This window comes from Bos taurus, chromosome 20 (assembly GCF_002263795.3).
Source record: "Bos taurus isolate L1 Dominette 01449 registration number 42190680 breed Hereford chromosome 20, ARS-UCD2.0, whole genome shotgun sequence".
In the NCBI taxonomy this organism is placed as follows: Eukaryota; Metazoa; Chordata; class Mammalia; order Artiodactyla; family Bovidae; genus Bos; species Bos taurus.
Genome location: NC_037347.1, coordinates 7949617 through 7965911, shown reverse-complemented (window position 1 = coordinate 7965911; position 16295 = coordinate 7949617). Strand labels below are relative to the sequence as shown.

The 16295-nt window shown below is 38.9% G+C and overlaps 1 protein-coding gene across 10 annotated transcripts in view; it reads left to right on the top strand.

Annotated features, from left to right (window-relative positions):
• The window catches only part of ARHGEF28 (Rho guanine nucleotide exchange factor 28), a 344670-nt gene that overhangs the window by 61798 nt on the left and 266577 nt on the right, over positions 1-16295 (top strand). For 5 of the 10 annotated variants that reach the window (XM_059878798.1, XM_059878797.1, XM_059878796.1 and 2 more), the window contains one exon: positions 4817-4860. In XM_059878798.1, the coding sequence (XP_059734781.1) occupies positions 4828-4860 (33 nt within the window). In that variant the 5' untranslated portion in view covers positions 4817-4827. Of the gene's footprint in view, positions 1-3885; positions 4249-4816; positions 4861-16295 lie in introns of those variants that run through there. The other 5 variants (XR_009491884.1, XM_024981402.2, XM_024981401.2 and 2 more) reach the window with 3 other exon arrangements.

The window sequence follows — 16295 nt, the reverse complement described above, 5'->3', positions numbered from 1 at the left end:
AAAGATATTGGAATAGTATATATTTTTCAAAAAATATCTAAAATATTGAATTTTTTGTATCTTGATGATCTTTTCACAAGATTGTTTCCTCTTTGGGGAGTAAAATTAAAAGTTGCGGCTCTCTACTGAGACCCCAAATTAGTCCATGGTGTCTGCCAGAAAGACTAGAACTGTATTGGCTCTTCAGTTTCTCAAATATTAAAAAAAAAAGTGCAGTACGATATAAAAGTACTTGAGTCTCAATTTTTGAAATCGCAGGTGGAGAACTCAAGCGTTAGAAAATGAAGCGCAGCGCATGACACTTCTCTTGCATTGTGCAAAGCTACAGCATGTGAAGAACTTAGGCAATTGTGACTTGTTTAGCAAATACAAATTTTTTATCATTAAACTTGATGTAAAAGGAGGTATGGCCTCATTACACCATGCAGCTCTGCAAGTGAACACAGAGGTTACTGCTTTTAGCTATAACAGAGGAATTAATTTCAGAAAAGTGAGGATATAGTTTTTAATATCTGATTTGGTTTGAAGTTTTATTTGAAGATATATTTGCTTTGAACTTTTTTATTTACAGCTTAAGTAGGTGATCCTGATAGAGGTTTTATAAGTGTTGGAATTGAGGCTGAGAACTGTGGGGGTTTTGGTTTTAGTTTATTTTTTCAAGCAGTGAAATATAGTTTCTCTGGAAAACAAGAAAACTGCTGCTCAAAATGGTTCTTAACTGTCTTCACTGAAAACAGGCAAAAGGTAAACAGAAATAATAAAATATGAGTTGTTAAATGTCAGGTGAAATGTAAATATGTTGTTTAGCCCTTGATGTTTTGCTTTTCGTCTGAGATGATTACAGTCCAAAGTTGAGGCAGGCGTTTGATGAAGTGGGCCTTGTACTGACTGCAGACCCTGGATCCTTCACAGAGCTGTGCCAGGTTGGATTCTGGACTGCACTTCAGCCCACGTGGGCCTTTTCACTGGATAAACACACAACTCTAGAGGCTCTGGTGAGCGCCCTGCACTCCACAGGTCATGCCATAGTCTACTGAACGCAGAGGAGGAGGACTTGGGCAAAGCAGCCTAACCATTGTGGGGAAGGCTTGCTTACTTTATAGAGCTGAGCTTCAAAATGTTGTCCTGTACCCTTAAGTATGAAATGTTAGTGTGTATCCCTTACTTAATGTACTTATTAATAAAACATGCTACTGTGGCACGGACATGAATTTGAGCAAACTCCGGGAGATAGTGAAGGACAGGGGAGCCTGGCGTGCTGCAGTCCATGGGTTGCAAAGACTCAGACATGACTTAGTGACCGAACGACAATAACTACTGTAACAGTGTATATTCTAAAACATACCTCAAATCTAAAAAGCTGTAAAGGTTAAACATTGTAGTAAAAAAAAATTTTTAATAGCCCCTTTTGTTCTCACTAAAAGCATTGACATGTAATACATGGCAGAGTAATATAGTGATAATGTGCCACTGTTTTGAAAATCTATGCTTAGTAACTTTAATGCTGTGTAGTACTTTGGCTTGAATGTCTGGTTCCAAGTACTGTTTATTTTGAAATTGGTTTTGAAGTGTCATAGCTGGAAAGGATACCATACTATGGTAAAAAAGACTCTAATTGAAGAAGTGAGTGCTGGGTGTACTTATAAATAAAGGGATTTATATTTTAATCCCATCCAACAATTATATAAGAGTTTGTTTAAATGTAGCTAGTAAATTCCCATTTTTCCTGATGTTAATCATTCTTCCTGCAAATTAATCAGAAGTTGTTGCATTAAAAAGGAAAAAAACCCATGAAACATTTGGCAAGGTTAAAAAAGTATATTAGAAAGCCTTTCCCCAAAATTTAAAGCTCGTGTGTATGAGGGCTTTAGTAGATGGCAAACTTTAAATAATTTTTGCATCAAAATCACAAAATAAAAACATACAAATACTTTTTCAGCATGTTTTTACGATGGTGTATACTGTCTATAACCTGTTTCTTTTGAGATGCCTTTTCTTTTTCACTTATTAAATATCACCCCTTTCTAGAAGGGATAGGATATTTATTTGAAAAATATTTTAAGAAAAATCTGCTGTAAACAGCCAGTTTTAATCTTAGAAAACCCAGCAAAAGTTTGGAACACTTCTATTTTTGTTAGAAGATTAGGTGGTACACGGTTGGCAACTTTTTAAAGTACTTTGTTGCGAAATAACCAACACCCTTTAATGTGGTAAAGATTTTTATGGTCATTTCCCGTCTTGTTGTAGCAGCGGCTGTAAAGATTTGACCATGTTTAAAGGTCTTATTTCTATAAAATTAACCACACTGACATCCTGGCAAACTGTGCTTTTGGCTTCAGGTTCTTTGTTACGATATCTCACCCGTGAATGACACAGTGAATGGATTTTGCATTTGTGCTTTTTAAACTTCCTATCTGAGAAGTTGCCCCATCAGGGTGGTATTTTGAACATTATTTACTGAAGCAGTAATTCACTCTTCAGAAAATCTTCATATTCTCACCCAAAGTGACTTTTTAAATGTATTTTATCAGACAAAATCTAATACCATCTGTACTTTTCTCTAACTCTATAGCAAGTCTTCCACACAGCTTAATTTGTCCTAATGGGTTTCTTAGAACATTCCGTTTTAAAAGTTTCGCTCCTAAAGGAACGTGCTTTAGTTTTTAACTTTGTGTTTTTTGACTCTATGTTTCAGCCATTTTTTCTTAGCACTGTGCTTACCATAGAGTGCATTCATTTCTTTTACTATTAAGTAGAAATCTTCAAAGAATCTTCTGATTTTATTATCAAGTTCAGTAAAGTTTTATAAAAGATTGGAATTGTGTAGTTAACAGGTGAAAGAGGACTAGTATTTTGAGACACAGCATACATTTAGTGTGAGAGTCATGGTACATGTGCTGTGGATATACGTTCGTTTGAAAGTGAAAGTCGCTCAGTCGTGTCCGACTCTTTGTGATCCCATGGACTATATGGTACATGGAATTCTGTAGACCAGAATCCTGGAGTGGGTAGCCTTTCCCTTCTCCAGGGGATCTTCCCAACCCAGGGACCGAACCCAGGTCTCCCACAGTGCAGGCGTATTCTTTACCAGCTGAGCCTCCCAGGGAAGCCCTGCATGTTTTAAATTTTATTTATTTATTTTTGGTTGCACTGGGTCTTTGTTGCCGACTGTGGGCTTTCTCTAGTTGCGCTGTGCGAGCTTCTCATGGTGGTTTCTCTTGTGGAGCACAGCTCTAGTCACACGGGCTTCAGTAGTTGTGGCCCTTGGACCCTAGAGCACAGGCTCAGCAGCTGTGGCGCAGGGTCTTAGTTGCTGCTCAGCATGTGGAATCTTCTTGGCTTAGGGATCAACCCCTCCCTGCGCTGTCAGGCGGATTCCCATCCACCGTACCACCAGGGAGGTCCTACATTCATATTGTAAATGCCTTCTTGATCATTTTGAATCTTGGGGGCATGTACTTGTCAATGCTCTCAGGTTGGTCATTATTTTTATTTTATAGTGTAGCTGATGAACAATTCCTTTTGGGATTGGGAGTCTCAGTTTTGTTATTTTTGTGGTTATTTTTATTTTTAATTTGAACTTTCTTCTGGACTCCTTAAACCATTCATCCAATTTATGAGGTTAGTTTCATTAAAAATTGTTAACGATAGCCTGTAGGCCCATTTAAGTGTGTCCACATGAACTGCCACGGGGCCCAAAGTGTTGAAAACGAGGACCAAGGCGGGGCCCAGCTCTCAACCCCTCGGCCTTGTGATGCCCTCTGTCTTCTCTCCAGATGAGTCATGGAAGGTAACTTGTGACCCAGGAAGGTGGCCAGCGCCAGCATGTTTATGAACTATTAGTAAAATGTGAGCTAAATGATTTTATAAAGAAATAAAATAGAAATCTTTGTATTTGTCCTCTGGGTCACGTGTGTCCTCTGGGGATTACTGTACTCAAAATCACAGTTCAGGTGCTCCGTGTCTGCCTTCTTAAGAGACATCCCCAAAGTACTGCAGCTGGTGGTGGCCTGGGGACCAGAGCCAGGCTTGCCCTGGTGAGCAGAACTGTGTCCCAGAGGACGCAGGTGGGTGGGGGGAGAGAGGAGAGGTGATGGGGGCCGTGAGTCTCCTTGTCGGCCCTCCTCAGAGTTCACATGCAGCCCACTCTTCACTTTCTTCCCATCTTTAGGTGTCCGTTCAGCTGTGAGCTCTGTGAGGAGTGGATCGTTTCCTGGTCATCTTTGTGCAATGCTGAGCCCATTGAAGGTGTTCAGTGAACCTCATTTAAATGATGCTCCTTTTGTCTAAGCTGCTAGCTGGTTTCTGGGTGCAGATGGGGTGTCTACAGCTAGTGGAGAGGCTGGTTAGCCTGACAGTGGGCTGCCTCCCTCCGGAGAAAGCTTTCAGGTCCTGAGTAACAGGTCCGAGATCTGTCTTGTCACCCATAGCCTCCTGCCCCGTCCAGCCAGGAGTGGATTCTGACCTCAGAGTAGCCTAAGTGATTAACTAAAGCAAAACTTGCCACATGCTTGTGTTGGCCTTTCTTGGCTTTCTGAAATATATTGACAATTTCTGTTTGGGAGCAGTCAGTGGGATAATGTTGGGGGTGATAGATTTTCCTTATTGTAGATATTCATGTGAAAGAAGAAAGGGGGGAAGTTATTTTATACGGAGAGCATCTTATTCCTTTGTTCTTAGTTTTGACTCTGCAGTTTTCCTATCTAGTGGGTATCTCTTCCCTCCATGATGTTAACTGAAAGGCAGGATACAGCTCTACTGGTTGGTCACACGGGGACTCCTCCAATAACTCTCTTGTTTGTTATTTTCATTGCAGATGCGGAAACCATGGAGCTGAACTGCAGCGAAGTACCTCTGTATGTAAGTGCCTAAGCCCTGGGCTGCAGGCCTAAGTGGCTCATTCCTGGACTTGAAAGCCACGGGACCAAAGTGGGAAGAAATGTCTTGGTTACTGTTGAGTTGGGAGTTTTAAAAAAGTCGCACACAGCATTACTGTCTAGTTCAAGTTTTTGCATGGAAACTTTTAAAACTGGTTGACTCCTGGTTCCAAAGTCTAGGTTTTAATGGTATTTTCCTGAGTAACTTTTAACTGTATAACTTCTGGAAGGCAGCTCTGCTCACCACTATACAACCAATGCTTAACTGTATTAACTTCTGGACTCAAAAATATTCAGTTTATCTCTGTGGATGATTTTTGAACACATTATTATATGATATGCTGATAATAACCAAGAATGCTTTCTGTGTGTTTCTTTGGAGGAGAGGGGTTCAGTGATAGTTGGTAACATGATAGTAAGGTAAAATCATGAAATAGGAATTCAAAGGCAAAAGTACTGGGACATACATAGATAGGTGGTGGTGGGGGTTGTGTGGGCAGAGAAGCTGGTGAGGTTCCTGATCAGATGCACCTTCTGGGCTGACAGAGGATTCTGTTCCTGAAGGCAGTTACTAGGTGTAACAGAAGTGAACCAGTTGTCTCCCCACATAGAAAATGACAGATGATTTTCTCTACCTTCCTTATTTTAGGCATAACGTCTTCTTGGAACCTGTGTTGGTGGCGGGTGGGCGTGGGTTGTATGCATTGGAACTGGGCTTTCAGGTAGCCTTTGTATCATCCACTCATGAAATACACCAAGAATATTAAATCTAGAATGATCTAGTATGATCTCAATTTATATATATCCCCAATAGACAAAATATCAAGGAACTGGAACAAATTTAAATAGAATCTTAAATCAATTAAAATATAGTCATTCGTTTCTCCTTACACACACATCACTCCCCAGGCCCTCCCTCTCTCCCCTCCTCCTCCTCCCTTGCTGCGTCCTCCCCTCCCCCTTACACATTCCACTCTATTCTCTGGAGAAAAACAAAATGATAAGATAACTGAATAATGAAAAAGCTGCCTTCTGGGTTACCCAGTGTCTAGAGTGTTCTCTCTAGGTTGTGATTTGGAGGTCATAAAATGATTTATAGATGGTTAGACTTGGCCTAGCCATAATTAAGATTAAGAAAAGAGATTGGTTCAAGGCTACATTAGACCAATTTAGTCCCAAGTTTTTAATTTTTTTGGTAACTTAATCCTCTTTAGCTTTATTCTTTCCACTCTGCTCCCCTACCTCAAACCAAACAGATCTAAAATCCAATCATCATATAAAACTTGAAGCCAGTCAGAATGGCTGCGATCCAAAAGTCTACAAGCAATAAATGCTGGAGAGGGTGTGGAGAAAAGGGAACCCTCTTACACTGTTGGTGGGAATGCAAACTAGTACAGCCACTATGGAGAACAGTGTGGAGATTCCTTAAAAAACTGGAAATAGAACTGCCTTATGATCCAGCAATCCCACTGCTTGGGAATACACACTGAGGAAACCAGAACTGAAAGAGACATGTGTACCCCAATGTTCATCGCAGCACTGTTTATAATAGCCAGGACATGGAAGCAACCTAGATGTCCATCAGCAGATGAATGGATAAGAAAGCTGTGGTACATATACACAATACAGTATTACTCAGCCATTAAAAAGAATACATTTGAATCAGTTCTAATGAGGTGGATGAAACTGGAGCCTATTATACAGAGTGAAGTAAGCCAGAAAGAAAAACACCAATACAGTATACTAACGCATATATATGGAATTTAGAAAGATGGTGACAATAACCTTGTATACGAGACAGCAAAAGAGACACTGATGTATAGAACAGTCTTTTGGATTCTGTGGGAGAGGAAGAGGGTGGGATGATTTGGGAGAATGGCATTGAAATACATGTAATATCATATATGGAACAAGTCACCAGTCCAGGTTCGATGCACGATACTGGATGCTTGGGGCTGGTGCACTGGGACGACCCAGAGGGATGGTATGGGGAGGGAGGAGGGAGGAGGTCCAGGATGGGGAAGACAGGTATACCTGTGGCAGATTCATTTCGATGTTTGGCAAAACCAATACAATATTGTAAAGTTTAAAAATAAAATAAATTTAAAAAAAAAGTAAAAAAAAAAAAAAATTGAAGTATGTTTGACTTACAGTGTTGGATTAGTTTCTGCCGTACAGCAGTGATTCAGTTATACACATACACACACACACACACACATAACTATATATATAGTTTTTTCTTTTTTATACTCTTTTCTGTTATGGTTTATTATAGGACACTGAATATAGTTCCCCGTGCTATATAGCGGGACCTTGTTATTCATCTATTTTATGTGTAGTAGCTTGTATCCCAGCTGGCTCAGTGGTAAAGAATTCAGCTGCTAATGCAGGAGTCATGGGTTCGGTCCCTGGGTGGGGAAGATCCCCTGGAGAAGGGAATGGCAACCCACTCCAGTATGCTTGCCTGGGAAATCCCATGGCAAAGGAACCTGGTGGGCTGCAGTCCATGGGGTCGCGACAGAGTTGGACTCGATTTAGTGACTAAGTGACTAAGCAACAGCAAGAATCTGCTAATCCCAAACTCCTAATGTATCCCTGTTCCACACCCTTTTCCCTTTGGTAGATGTAAGTTTGTTTTCTATGTCTGTGAGTCTGTTTCTGTTTCATAAATAAGTACATTTGTGTCATATTTTATTTTATTTTATTTTATTTTTTTTCTTCCAATTTTATTTTATTTTTAAACTTTACATAATTGTATTAGTTTTGCCAAATATCAAAATGAATCCACCACAGGTATACATGTGTTCCCCATCCCGAACCCTCCTCCCTCCTCCCTCCCCATACCATCCCTCTGGGCCGTCCCAGTGCACCAGCCCCAAGCATCCAGCATCGTGCATCGAACCTGGACTGGCAACTCGTTTCCTACATGATATTTTACATGTTTCATTGCCATTCTCCCAAATCTTCCCACCCTCTCCCCCTCCCACAGAGTCCATAAGACTGTTCTATACATCAGTGTCTCTTTTTCTGTCTCGTACACCGGGTTATTGTTACCATCTTTCTAAATTCCATATATATGCGTTAGTATACTGTATTTATGTTTTTCCTTCTGGCTTACTTCACTCTGTATAATAGGCTCCAGTTTCATCCACCTCATTAGAACTGATTCAAATGTATTCTTTTTAATGGCTGAGTAATACTCCATTGTGTATATGTACCATAGCTTTCTTATCCATTCATCTGCTGATGGACATCTAGGTTGCTTCCATGTCTTGGCTATTATAAACAGTGCTGCGATGAACATTGGGGTACACGTGTCTCTTTCCCTTCTGGTTTCCTCAGTGTGTATGCCCAGCAGTGGGGTTGCTGGATCATAAGGCAGTTCTATTTCCAGTTTTTTAAGGAATCTCCACACTGTTCTCCATAGTGGCTGTACTAGTTTGCATTCCCACCAACAGTGTAAGAGGGTTCCCTTTTCTCCACACCCTCTCCAGCATTTATTGCTTGTAGACTTTTGGATCGCAGCCATTCTGACTGGTGTGAAATGGTACCTCATAGTGGTTTTGATTTGCATTTCTCTGATAATGAGTGATGTTGAGCATCTTTTCATGTGTTTGTTAGCCATCTGTATGTCTTTTTTGGAGAAATGTCTATTTAGTTCTTTGGCCCATTTTTTGATTGGGTCGTTTATTTTTCTGGAGTTGAGCTGTAGGAGTTGCTTGTATATTTTTGAGATTAGTTGTTTGTCGGTTGCTTCATTTGCTATATTTAGATTCTATATATAAGTGCTATCATATGGCATGTTTTGTTTTCTTTCTGACTTTATGTAGTACAATAATTTCTAGGTCCATTCATGTTGCTGCAAATGGCATTATTTCATCCTTTTTTCGTGGCCGAGTAATATTCCATTCCATACACACACACCCCACATCTTCTTTATCCATTTATCTGTCGGTGGACATTTAGGGTACTCCCATGTCTTAGCTATTGTAAACAGTGCTGCTATGAACATAGGGGTGCATTGTATCTACTTGAATTAGAGTTTTCTCCAGATAAATGCCCAGGAGTGGGATTACTGGATAATATGGCAAGTCTATTTTTATTTTTTTAAGGAACCTCCATAGTGTGTTTTCTAGGGGCTGCATCAGTTTACATTCTCACCAGCAGTGTAGGAAGGTTCCCTTTTCTCTGCACCCGCCACCCACCCTGACCCCAACCCCAGCCTCCCCAGCATTTGCTGTTTGTAGACTTTTTGATGATGGCCATTCTGACCAGTGTAAGGTGGTACCTCACTGTAGTTTTGATTTGTATTTCTGTAATAATTAATAATGTTAAGCATTTTTTCATGTGCCTATTGGCCATCTGTATGTCGTCTTCAAAGAAATGTCTATTTTGGTCTTCTGCCCATTTTTCAATGGGCTTTTTTTTGTTTGTTTGTTATTGAGTTGTATGAGCTGTTTGTGTATTTTGAAAATTAAGCCCTTGTCAGTTGCATCATTTGAAAATATTTTCTCCCACTCAGTAGGTTGTCTTTTTGTTTTGTTTATGGTTTTCTTTTGCTACGAAAAACATTTGAAGTTTGATCAGATCTCATTTGTTTATTTTTGCTTTTATTTCTATTGCCTTGGGAGACTGAGCTATGAGAACATTGCTGTGATTTATGTCAGAGAGTGTTTTGTCTGTGTTCTCTCCTAGGAGTTTTACAGTGTCACATCTTGTATTTAAGTCCTTAAGCCATTTTGAGTTTATTTTTGTGTCTAGTGTGAGGGATTGTTCTACCTTCATTGATTTATATGCAGCTGTCCTGGATAGCTGCATTCCCGGCACCACTAGCTGAGGAGACTGTCTCTTCCTTATTGTATATTCTTGCCCCCTTTGTTGCTGGTTGACTGTGAGTGTGTAAGTTTATTTCTCTGTTCTGTCGCATTGATCCAGATGTCTTTTTTGGTGTGTGCCAGTACCGACTGCTCTGTTTACTGGAGCTTTGTATTATTGTCTGATGTCTGGGAGGATTATGCCTCCAGCTTTCAAAACCTCGTAGTTGATCAACATTTTGGTATATTTCGAACCTAGACTACCAGATTAAGACCAGATTTGGGAAGAGTCAATATGCATTGCTTAAGGAGAGAAGACACTTAAACAGACCAACGGAGAGCAAAAAAGTTTTTTAATTATCAAATAATATAAACTAATTAGAAAAAAACAAAAAAATACAGAAAGTGTTCAGAAAATAAGCCACTCATAATCTCATCCTCTATAGATGGTTTAAAACAGGGATCCCCAGCCCCTGGGCCACAGACTGGTACTGGTCTGTGGCCTGTTAGAAACTGGGCCATACAGCAGGAGGTGAGTGGCGGGTGAGCAAGCAAAGCTTCGTCTGTATTTACAGCTGCTCCCCATAGCTTGCATTGTCACCTGCCCCACCTCGTGCCAGATCATTGGTGATATTAGATTCTTATAGGGGTGCGAACCCTACTGTAAGCTGTACATATGAGAGATGTAGGTTGTGTGCTCCTGATGAGACTCTAAAGTCTGATGACCTGAGGCGGAGTGGAGGCACTTGAATCCTCCCGAAACCATTCTGCACCCCCAGTCCAGGGAAAACTTGTTCTTCATGAAACCATTCCCAGTGCCAAAATGGCTGGGGAATGATGGTGTGAAATGTTATTGTTATTTATCAGTTTAAAGGTGTAATTTTCTCATTTTACATCTCTGAAACTGAGAGACTCTCCCTTCAGTGTTTATCCTGGCGGGTGTCATGATGGAGCTGTCAATACCTGCGCATGTGTGACCTTGGTCACAATGGTTCACACTGTTGTCATTTTAAATTACATATGTGCCTTTCTGGTTCTATATGAATTAATTGCTTTCAAAATGATTTCACTGTGATTTGGCATTAAAAAGTCAAAGTTACTGTGTGTATAGAAAGACATGGAAAGAGCAACATGATAATGTGGTAAAGTCTATAAATTTCGATGAGCTCTTTTAAAAGTATAAAACTCACAAAAACTTGGCAGTTTTTCTCCTAGTGGAATATAAAATGCATATTATAACTGGTATCTCAGATGAAATACACTGTATTTAGCATAACTGAAACGTGCCTTTCCACTTGATGTTTTGTGTCGGTATCTTTGTGGATTGACCTAAACCAATCTTCCCGTTTGACCTCATGCAGTAAGCAGTCAGTGGGGAAGTATTATAATGAAAACACGTTTTAAATCAAATTTCATCAGATGAGTAACACATAGGCAAAGCAGACACAAGCTAGGCTATTATTTGTTTTTGTATCTTGGGGCAGGCTTCCTCTGTGACCTTCTGTCTTCAGATGTTTCGTAAATATTCACTTCTGTTTTCTCCTAGTTTACGGCAATCTGGTTATAAACCCATAATATTTTATTCATATTTATTATGTTATATATATTTATTTTAAAATACGCGCAAAAATCAACACCATTTTTAGTCCTGTTATGTATAATGATGTTGAAATTTTGGTGTATTTTTTCCCGAGTTTTATCTATAAATTTGTGTTGAATTTTATTGAAGGTTCTTTTGGCATTTATTTACATGGTGTGTTTTCTCATGTGACTGATACACTGAATCTTGGAATTTTGATTCTTTCCAGTGTATTCCCAGTGATTCTGTCTAGTTGTCATGACTAGTTCTTTTGGAAAAACAAGATAACTCTAAGTGTGGTTAAGAGAGAACCCAAACAAAACTAGAAATTATGAAGAGTCCTTAACCTATTGAGATGATTTGCTGTTGTCGTTCAGTCCCTCAGCTGTGTCCAACTCTTTGAGACCCCACGGACTGCAGCACACCATGCTTCCAGGTCCTTCACCATCACCCGGAGTTGGCTCAAAATCATGTCCATTGAGTCAGTGATGCCATCCAACCATCTCATCCTCTGTCATCCCCTTCTCCTCCTGCCTTCAGTCTTTCCCAGCATCAGGGTCTTTTCCAATGAGTTGTCTCTTTGCATCAGGTGACCAAAGTATTGGAGCTTCAACATCAGTCCTTCCAATAAATATTCAGGACTGATTTCCTTTAGGATAGGCTGGTTGGATCTCCTTGCAGTCCAAGGGACTCTCAAGAGTCTTCTCCAACACCACAGTTCAAAAGCATCAATTCTTTGGTGCTCAGCCTTCTTTATGGTCCAGCTCTCACATCATACATGACTACTGGAAAAATCATAGCTTTGACTAGACGGACTTTTGTTGGCAAAGTAATGTCTCTGCTTTTTAATATGCTGTCTAGGTTGGTCATAGCTTTTCTTCAAGAAGCGATCGTCTTTTAATTTCATGGCTGCAGTCACCATCTGCAGTGATTTTGGAGCCTAAGAAAATAAAGCTGCCACTGTTTCCATTGTTTCCCCATCTATTTGCCATGAAGTGATGGGACAGGATACCATGATCTTTGTTTTTTGACTGTTGAGTTTTAAGCCAGGTTTTTCACCCTCCTCTTTCACCTTCATCAAGAGGCTCTTTAATTCCTCTTTGCTTTCTGCCATTAGAATGGTATTGTCTGCATATCTGAGGTTATTGATATTTCTCCTGGCAATCTTGATTCCAGTTTCTGCTTCATCCAGCCCGGCATCACACATGATGTACTCTGCATATGAGTTAAATAAGTAGCGTGACAATATATAGCTTTGACATACTCCTTTCCCAGTTTTGAACCAGTCCATTCTATGTCTGGTTCTAACTGTTGTTTCTTGATCTTGATTATAAAAAATATTAAGCATAATTGTACGCTAATACACTGGAAAAATCATTTAAGACAGGCTTTAGAAACATAAATTGTGAGATTTACCTCAAGAAGAATTAAATCACATAATGGGGCAATAATCATGGAGAAAAAAAAATAGCAATTATTCCCCAACTTCTGTCCATCCTTCACAAAAGGGTACTTCATTCAAGTGGGTCCTATAAGTGATTTCTTTTTGGTTCCTTTGATTATAACCTGTTTTGATTTATTTCTTACAAAACTTTTATAGTTAAAATGTTTTTCCATTTTTATTTTTGGGTCACCATAGAGAATCCTTCCTAAAGATGGTAGATTCTTTATACCTATAGAAAAAAAAAAATCTATGGATGTAAGTCTTTCCCTGCCCCCTGCCCCATATATTTTGTTTGAATCCATGAAAACTTTCAACTTCTTTTTAAGGTTTTATCCTTTGGTCTTTCAGCATTGTCTTCACCTTCTAGAACAGCTGATATTCTATGGCTGGACTGTTCTAACTCTTCTGTCCTTTAAAAATTTTTTTTTTAGTCTGATTTCTGCCAGCATGTTTTCTTTTCTATTTTACTTTAGTGTTCTGTACTAATAAGTTTATTTCCTGCTTGCCAGAACAGTTTTGGGCCATTACTTTGTTTTCAGTTTCTATGCAGTATTTTCGTATCTTGGCATGGTATATTTCTTCTATACCCACCTAGTTTTATTGTGAGCACAAAGCAAGAACTTAATCTTCTTTTCTCTATCTTCCAGGAATCTGTTTCAGAGGGAGGAAGTATAGTCTCTGATTATGTGTTTATCTGATCATGTGCTTTAAATGTTTTCCTTTATTTTTGGGGGTCAAACTTTTTTCTCCTTGGCAAGCATTTGTGTTTGCTTATCTTTAGGAATGGGACAGTCTCAGTACTGGGAATGCAGAAATATTCCTGAACTCAGCCTTAGACTTACCCTAATTTTTAAATGAACCATGGAGGTCCGTTGAGTTGTTATTGCAGGAACAGAGAAACACTGCAGCATAATAAGATTACAGAAGAAGATGGAGTTGGCAGGACTGATAGCCAAGAGTTTATAATATTGATTTGCAAACCTTAGGGATATAAGCATTACAAATCCAATTTTCAGCCTCTAGCAGCTTCCTGCATCTGTATTTTGAGGGGAACTAAAGGAAGCAGTTCTGAAAGGCCAGGCGTTTGTTCCCCGAAGAAAAGCAGAGGCATGCCATCTGGTTTGAAGTCCAGGCTTAATTTTCAGATAGAATGGTAACATGGTTTTAGGAGGAGATGTTTTAAGCTAGCAAAGAGCTGTAGTGAAGAAACTAATGAGAAATGGGAAAGCCTGGAAAAGTGTAAATTACAATGATTATAACTGATCTGAGATACTTATTTTCTAGCTTAATGCTATTTAATGGACACCACTTGGGAACTTACATTCTATATTTGAAGTCATAAAGTTATTTTTTATTTTTAGTTGGTTTTTGTTTATTTTCTAGTCTGTATGTAAAAAGAGGAACTGCTGCAAGTACAGCTTAAAAAGAGATTTTGCTGAGTATCAGATTGAATTTTGAAAGAGAAAACGTTTGTACATTCACAAGAAAGATTGTATGTTTTTGCTGAATTTTTAAAAAAATTGTATAGTTGATTTGCAATGTGTGTTAGTTTTACATGTGCAGCATAGTGATTTAGTTTTTTTTTTTTTTTTTTTACAGATTATATTCCATTGTAGGTTATTTTTGATTACTTTAAAAATTGAGTTTTCTCTAAATTTTTGTTGATTAAGAAAGGTTATAAAATACACATATGGCTTCCCTGGTGACTCAATGGTAAAGAATCCATCTGCTAATGCAGGAGTTGTGGGTTCGATCCCTGGGTCAGGAGGATACCCTGGACAAGGAAATGGCAAACCACTCCAGTATTCTTGCCTGGGAAATCTCATGGACAGAGGAGCTTGGTGGGCTGCAGTCCATGGGGTCTCAGAAAGTCAGACACAACTTAGCAACTGAACAGCAGCAGCATAAAATACATGTTGTTATGCACTTCATCCAAGAACTTCCTTTTCCACATTAATTACATTTTTATTTTAAATAAAGTGTAATTAGCATTCATCTTTACAAAAATATCAGTTCAGTGCTGTAAACAAAATAGAAGAGCTTTTCCTTGAGAAATTGATTTCCAAAGGTTTTTTTCTCAATAAAATGGCTTTATTTCAAGGATTATTTAAATCACACTTGCTTATTATAAAAAAAGAATAAGAAATTACCAAGAAGAAAATAGAGATCACTTCAAATTCCACCTTTGGATGAATTTTCATTAGTATTTTGATGACAGTCCTTTCAGAAATTTGCGGGCATGCACATACACACACACAGTGGATGAAAGAAATCATGTAAAAAGCTGTTTATGTTATCTTGCACAGATCCCCATTATTCTCTCCCCGTTTCCATACCTCCACTTCTGTCTCACAGGTAACTCTTATTGAAACCTATTGTAGTCATTCTCAACAGCATTAGCCTCCTTGGGAAACTTGTTGGAAATACAAGTTCTGAGACCTTACTGCAAACCTACTGAATTAGACACTCTGGGTGTGGGGGCCTAGCTATCACCTTCAGGTGATTCTGATGTCTGCTAATGTTTGAGAATCATTGACTTAGTGTGTTCATTTCTACATTTCTCTGTGCTCATACAACCCTACACGTCCGTAAATATAGACACAGGTTTTAGTAAAATCATTTAACAAGTCTGAATCAGGGAATTCTCTGATGGTCCAGTGGTTAAGACCCTGTTCTTTCAATGCAGAAGATGCAGGTTCAATTCCTGGTTGGGGAGCTGAGATCCTACAAGCTGAGTGATAAATGGCCCAAAAAAGAATCTGGATCATATTTATATAAACTTCTATATCTGTTCTAAGCCAGCATTACTTTGTGGAAATCTTTGCAAGTCATCAGGTGTAGCTCTAATTCATTCTGTTTAATAAATGTTTGTTTGGGTTAGGCCCTTTCTCTGTGGATCAGTATTTACTAGACATCGTTGTCCATAGTCCTTATTTATGCATACTTTCATTTTTATGGGATAGATTCCCAGAAGTGGAATTGTTGAATGAAGAATATTACATACTTCAATTATTTCTTTGCAAATGAGGTGTAAGAGTTCACATTTTATTTAGCAACTTTCAGATATACTTAATATCTAGTTCTTTAGCCCTAACAATTGTGGTAATTATGAAGTTGGGGGTTATAAATTCATTTTCACTGTGCAAAGAAGGGTAGCATGTTAAATTTTGTAAAAGTTCAAAGACGTTCCCTTGTTTTAATCTTTGTTTTAGGGAGAGGCATGGTGCTTCGTTTCTGCTGTTTCTCAGATTCTGGCTAATATGAACATCTAATCCATGGAGACTTTTATAACATCTGCGAAGGGTGTGTCTGTGGAACTTGGTGTGTGGGCTCTTGCTCTCTTCCACCTTTTAGATGTGTTAATGGTAGCAATTGACTGAGGAGAGTAATCATTTTTTTTCTCCTGCTGCTGCAGATTATACAACCATTTGGACAACAGAGTTTTAGCTTCAGGAGATTGTTGCCAGTTGGATCTAAGTGGCTTCCCTCTTCCCTTAGCCTTTTATGGTCGTTATTCTTTTATTTTGAGTCTCAGTATCCTGCTGAATTAGGTCCCAAGTATGTTGGTTGCTGTTGGGCCC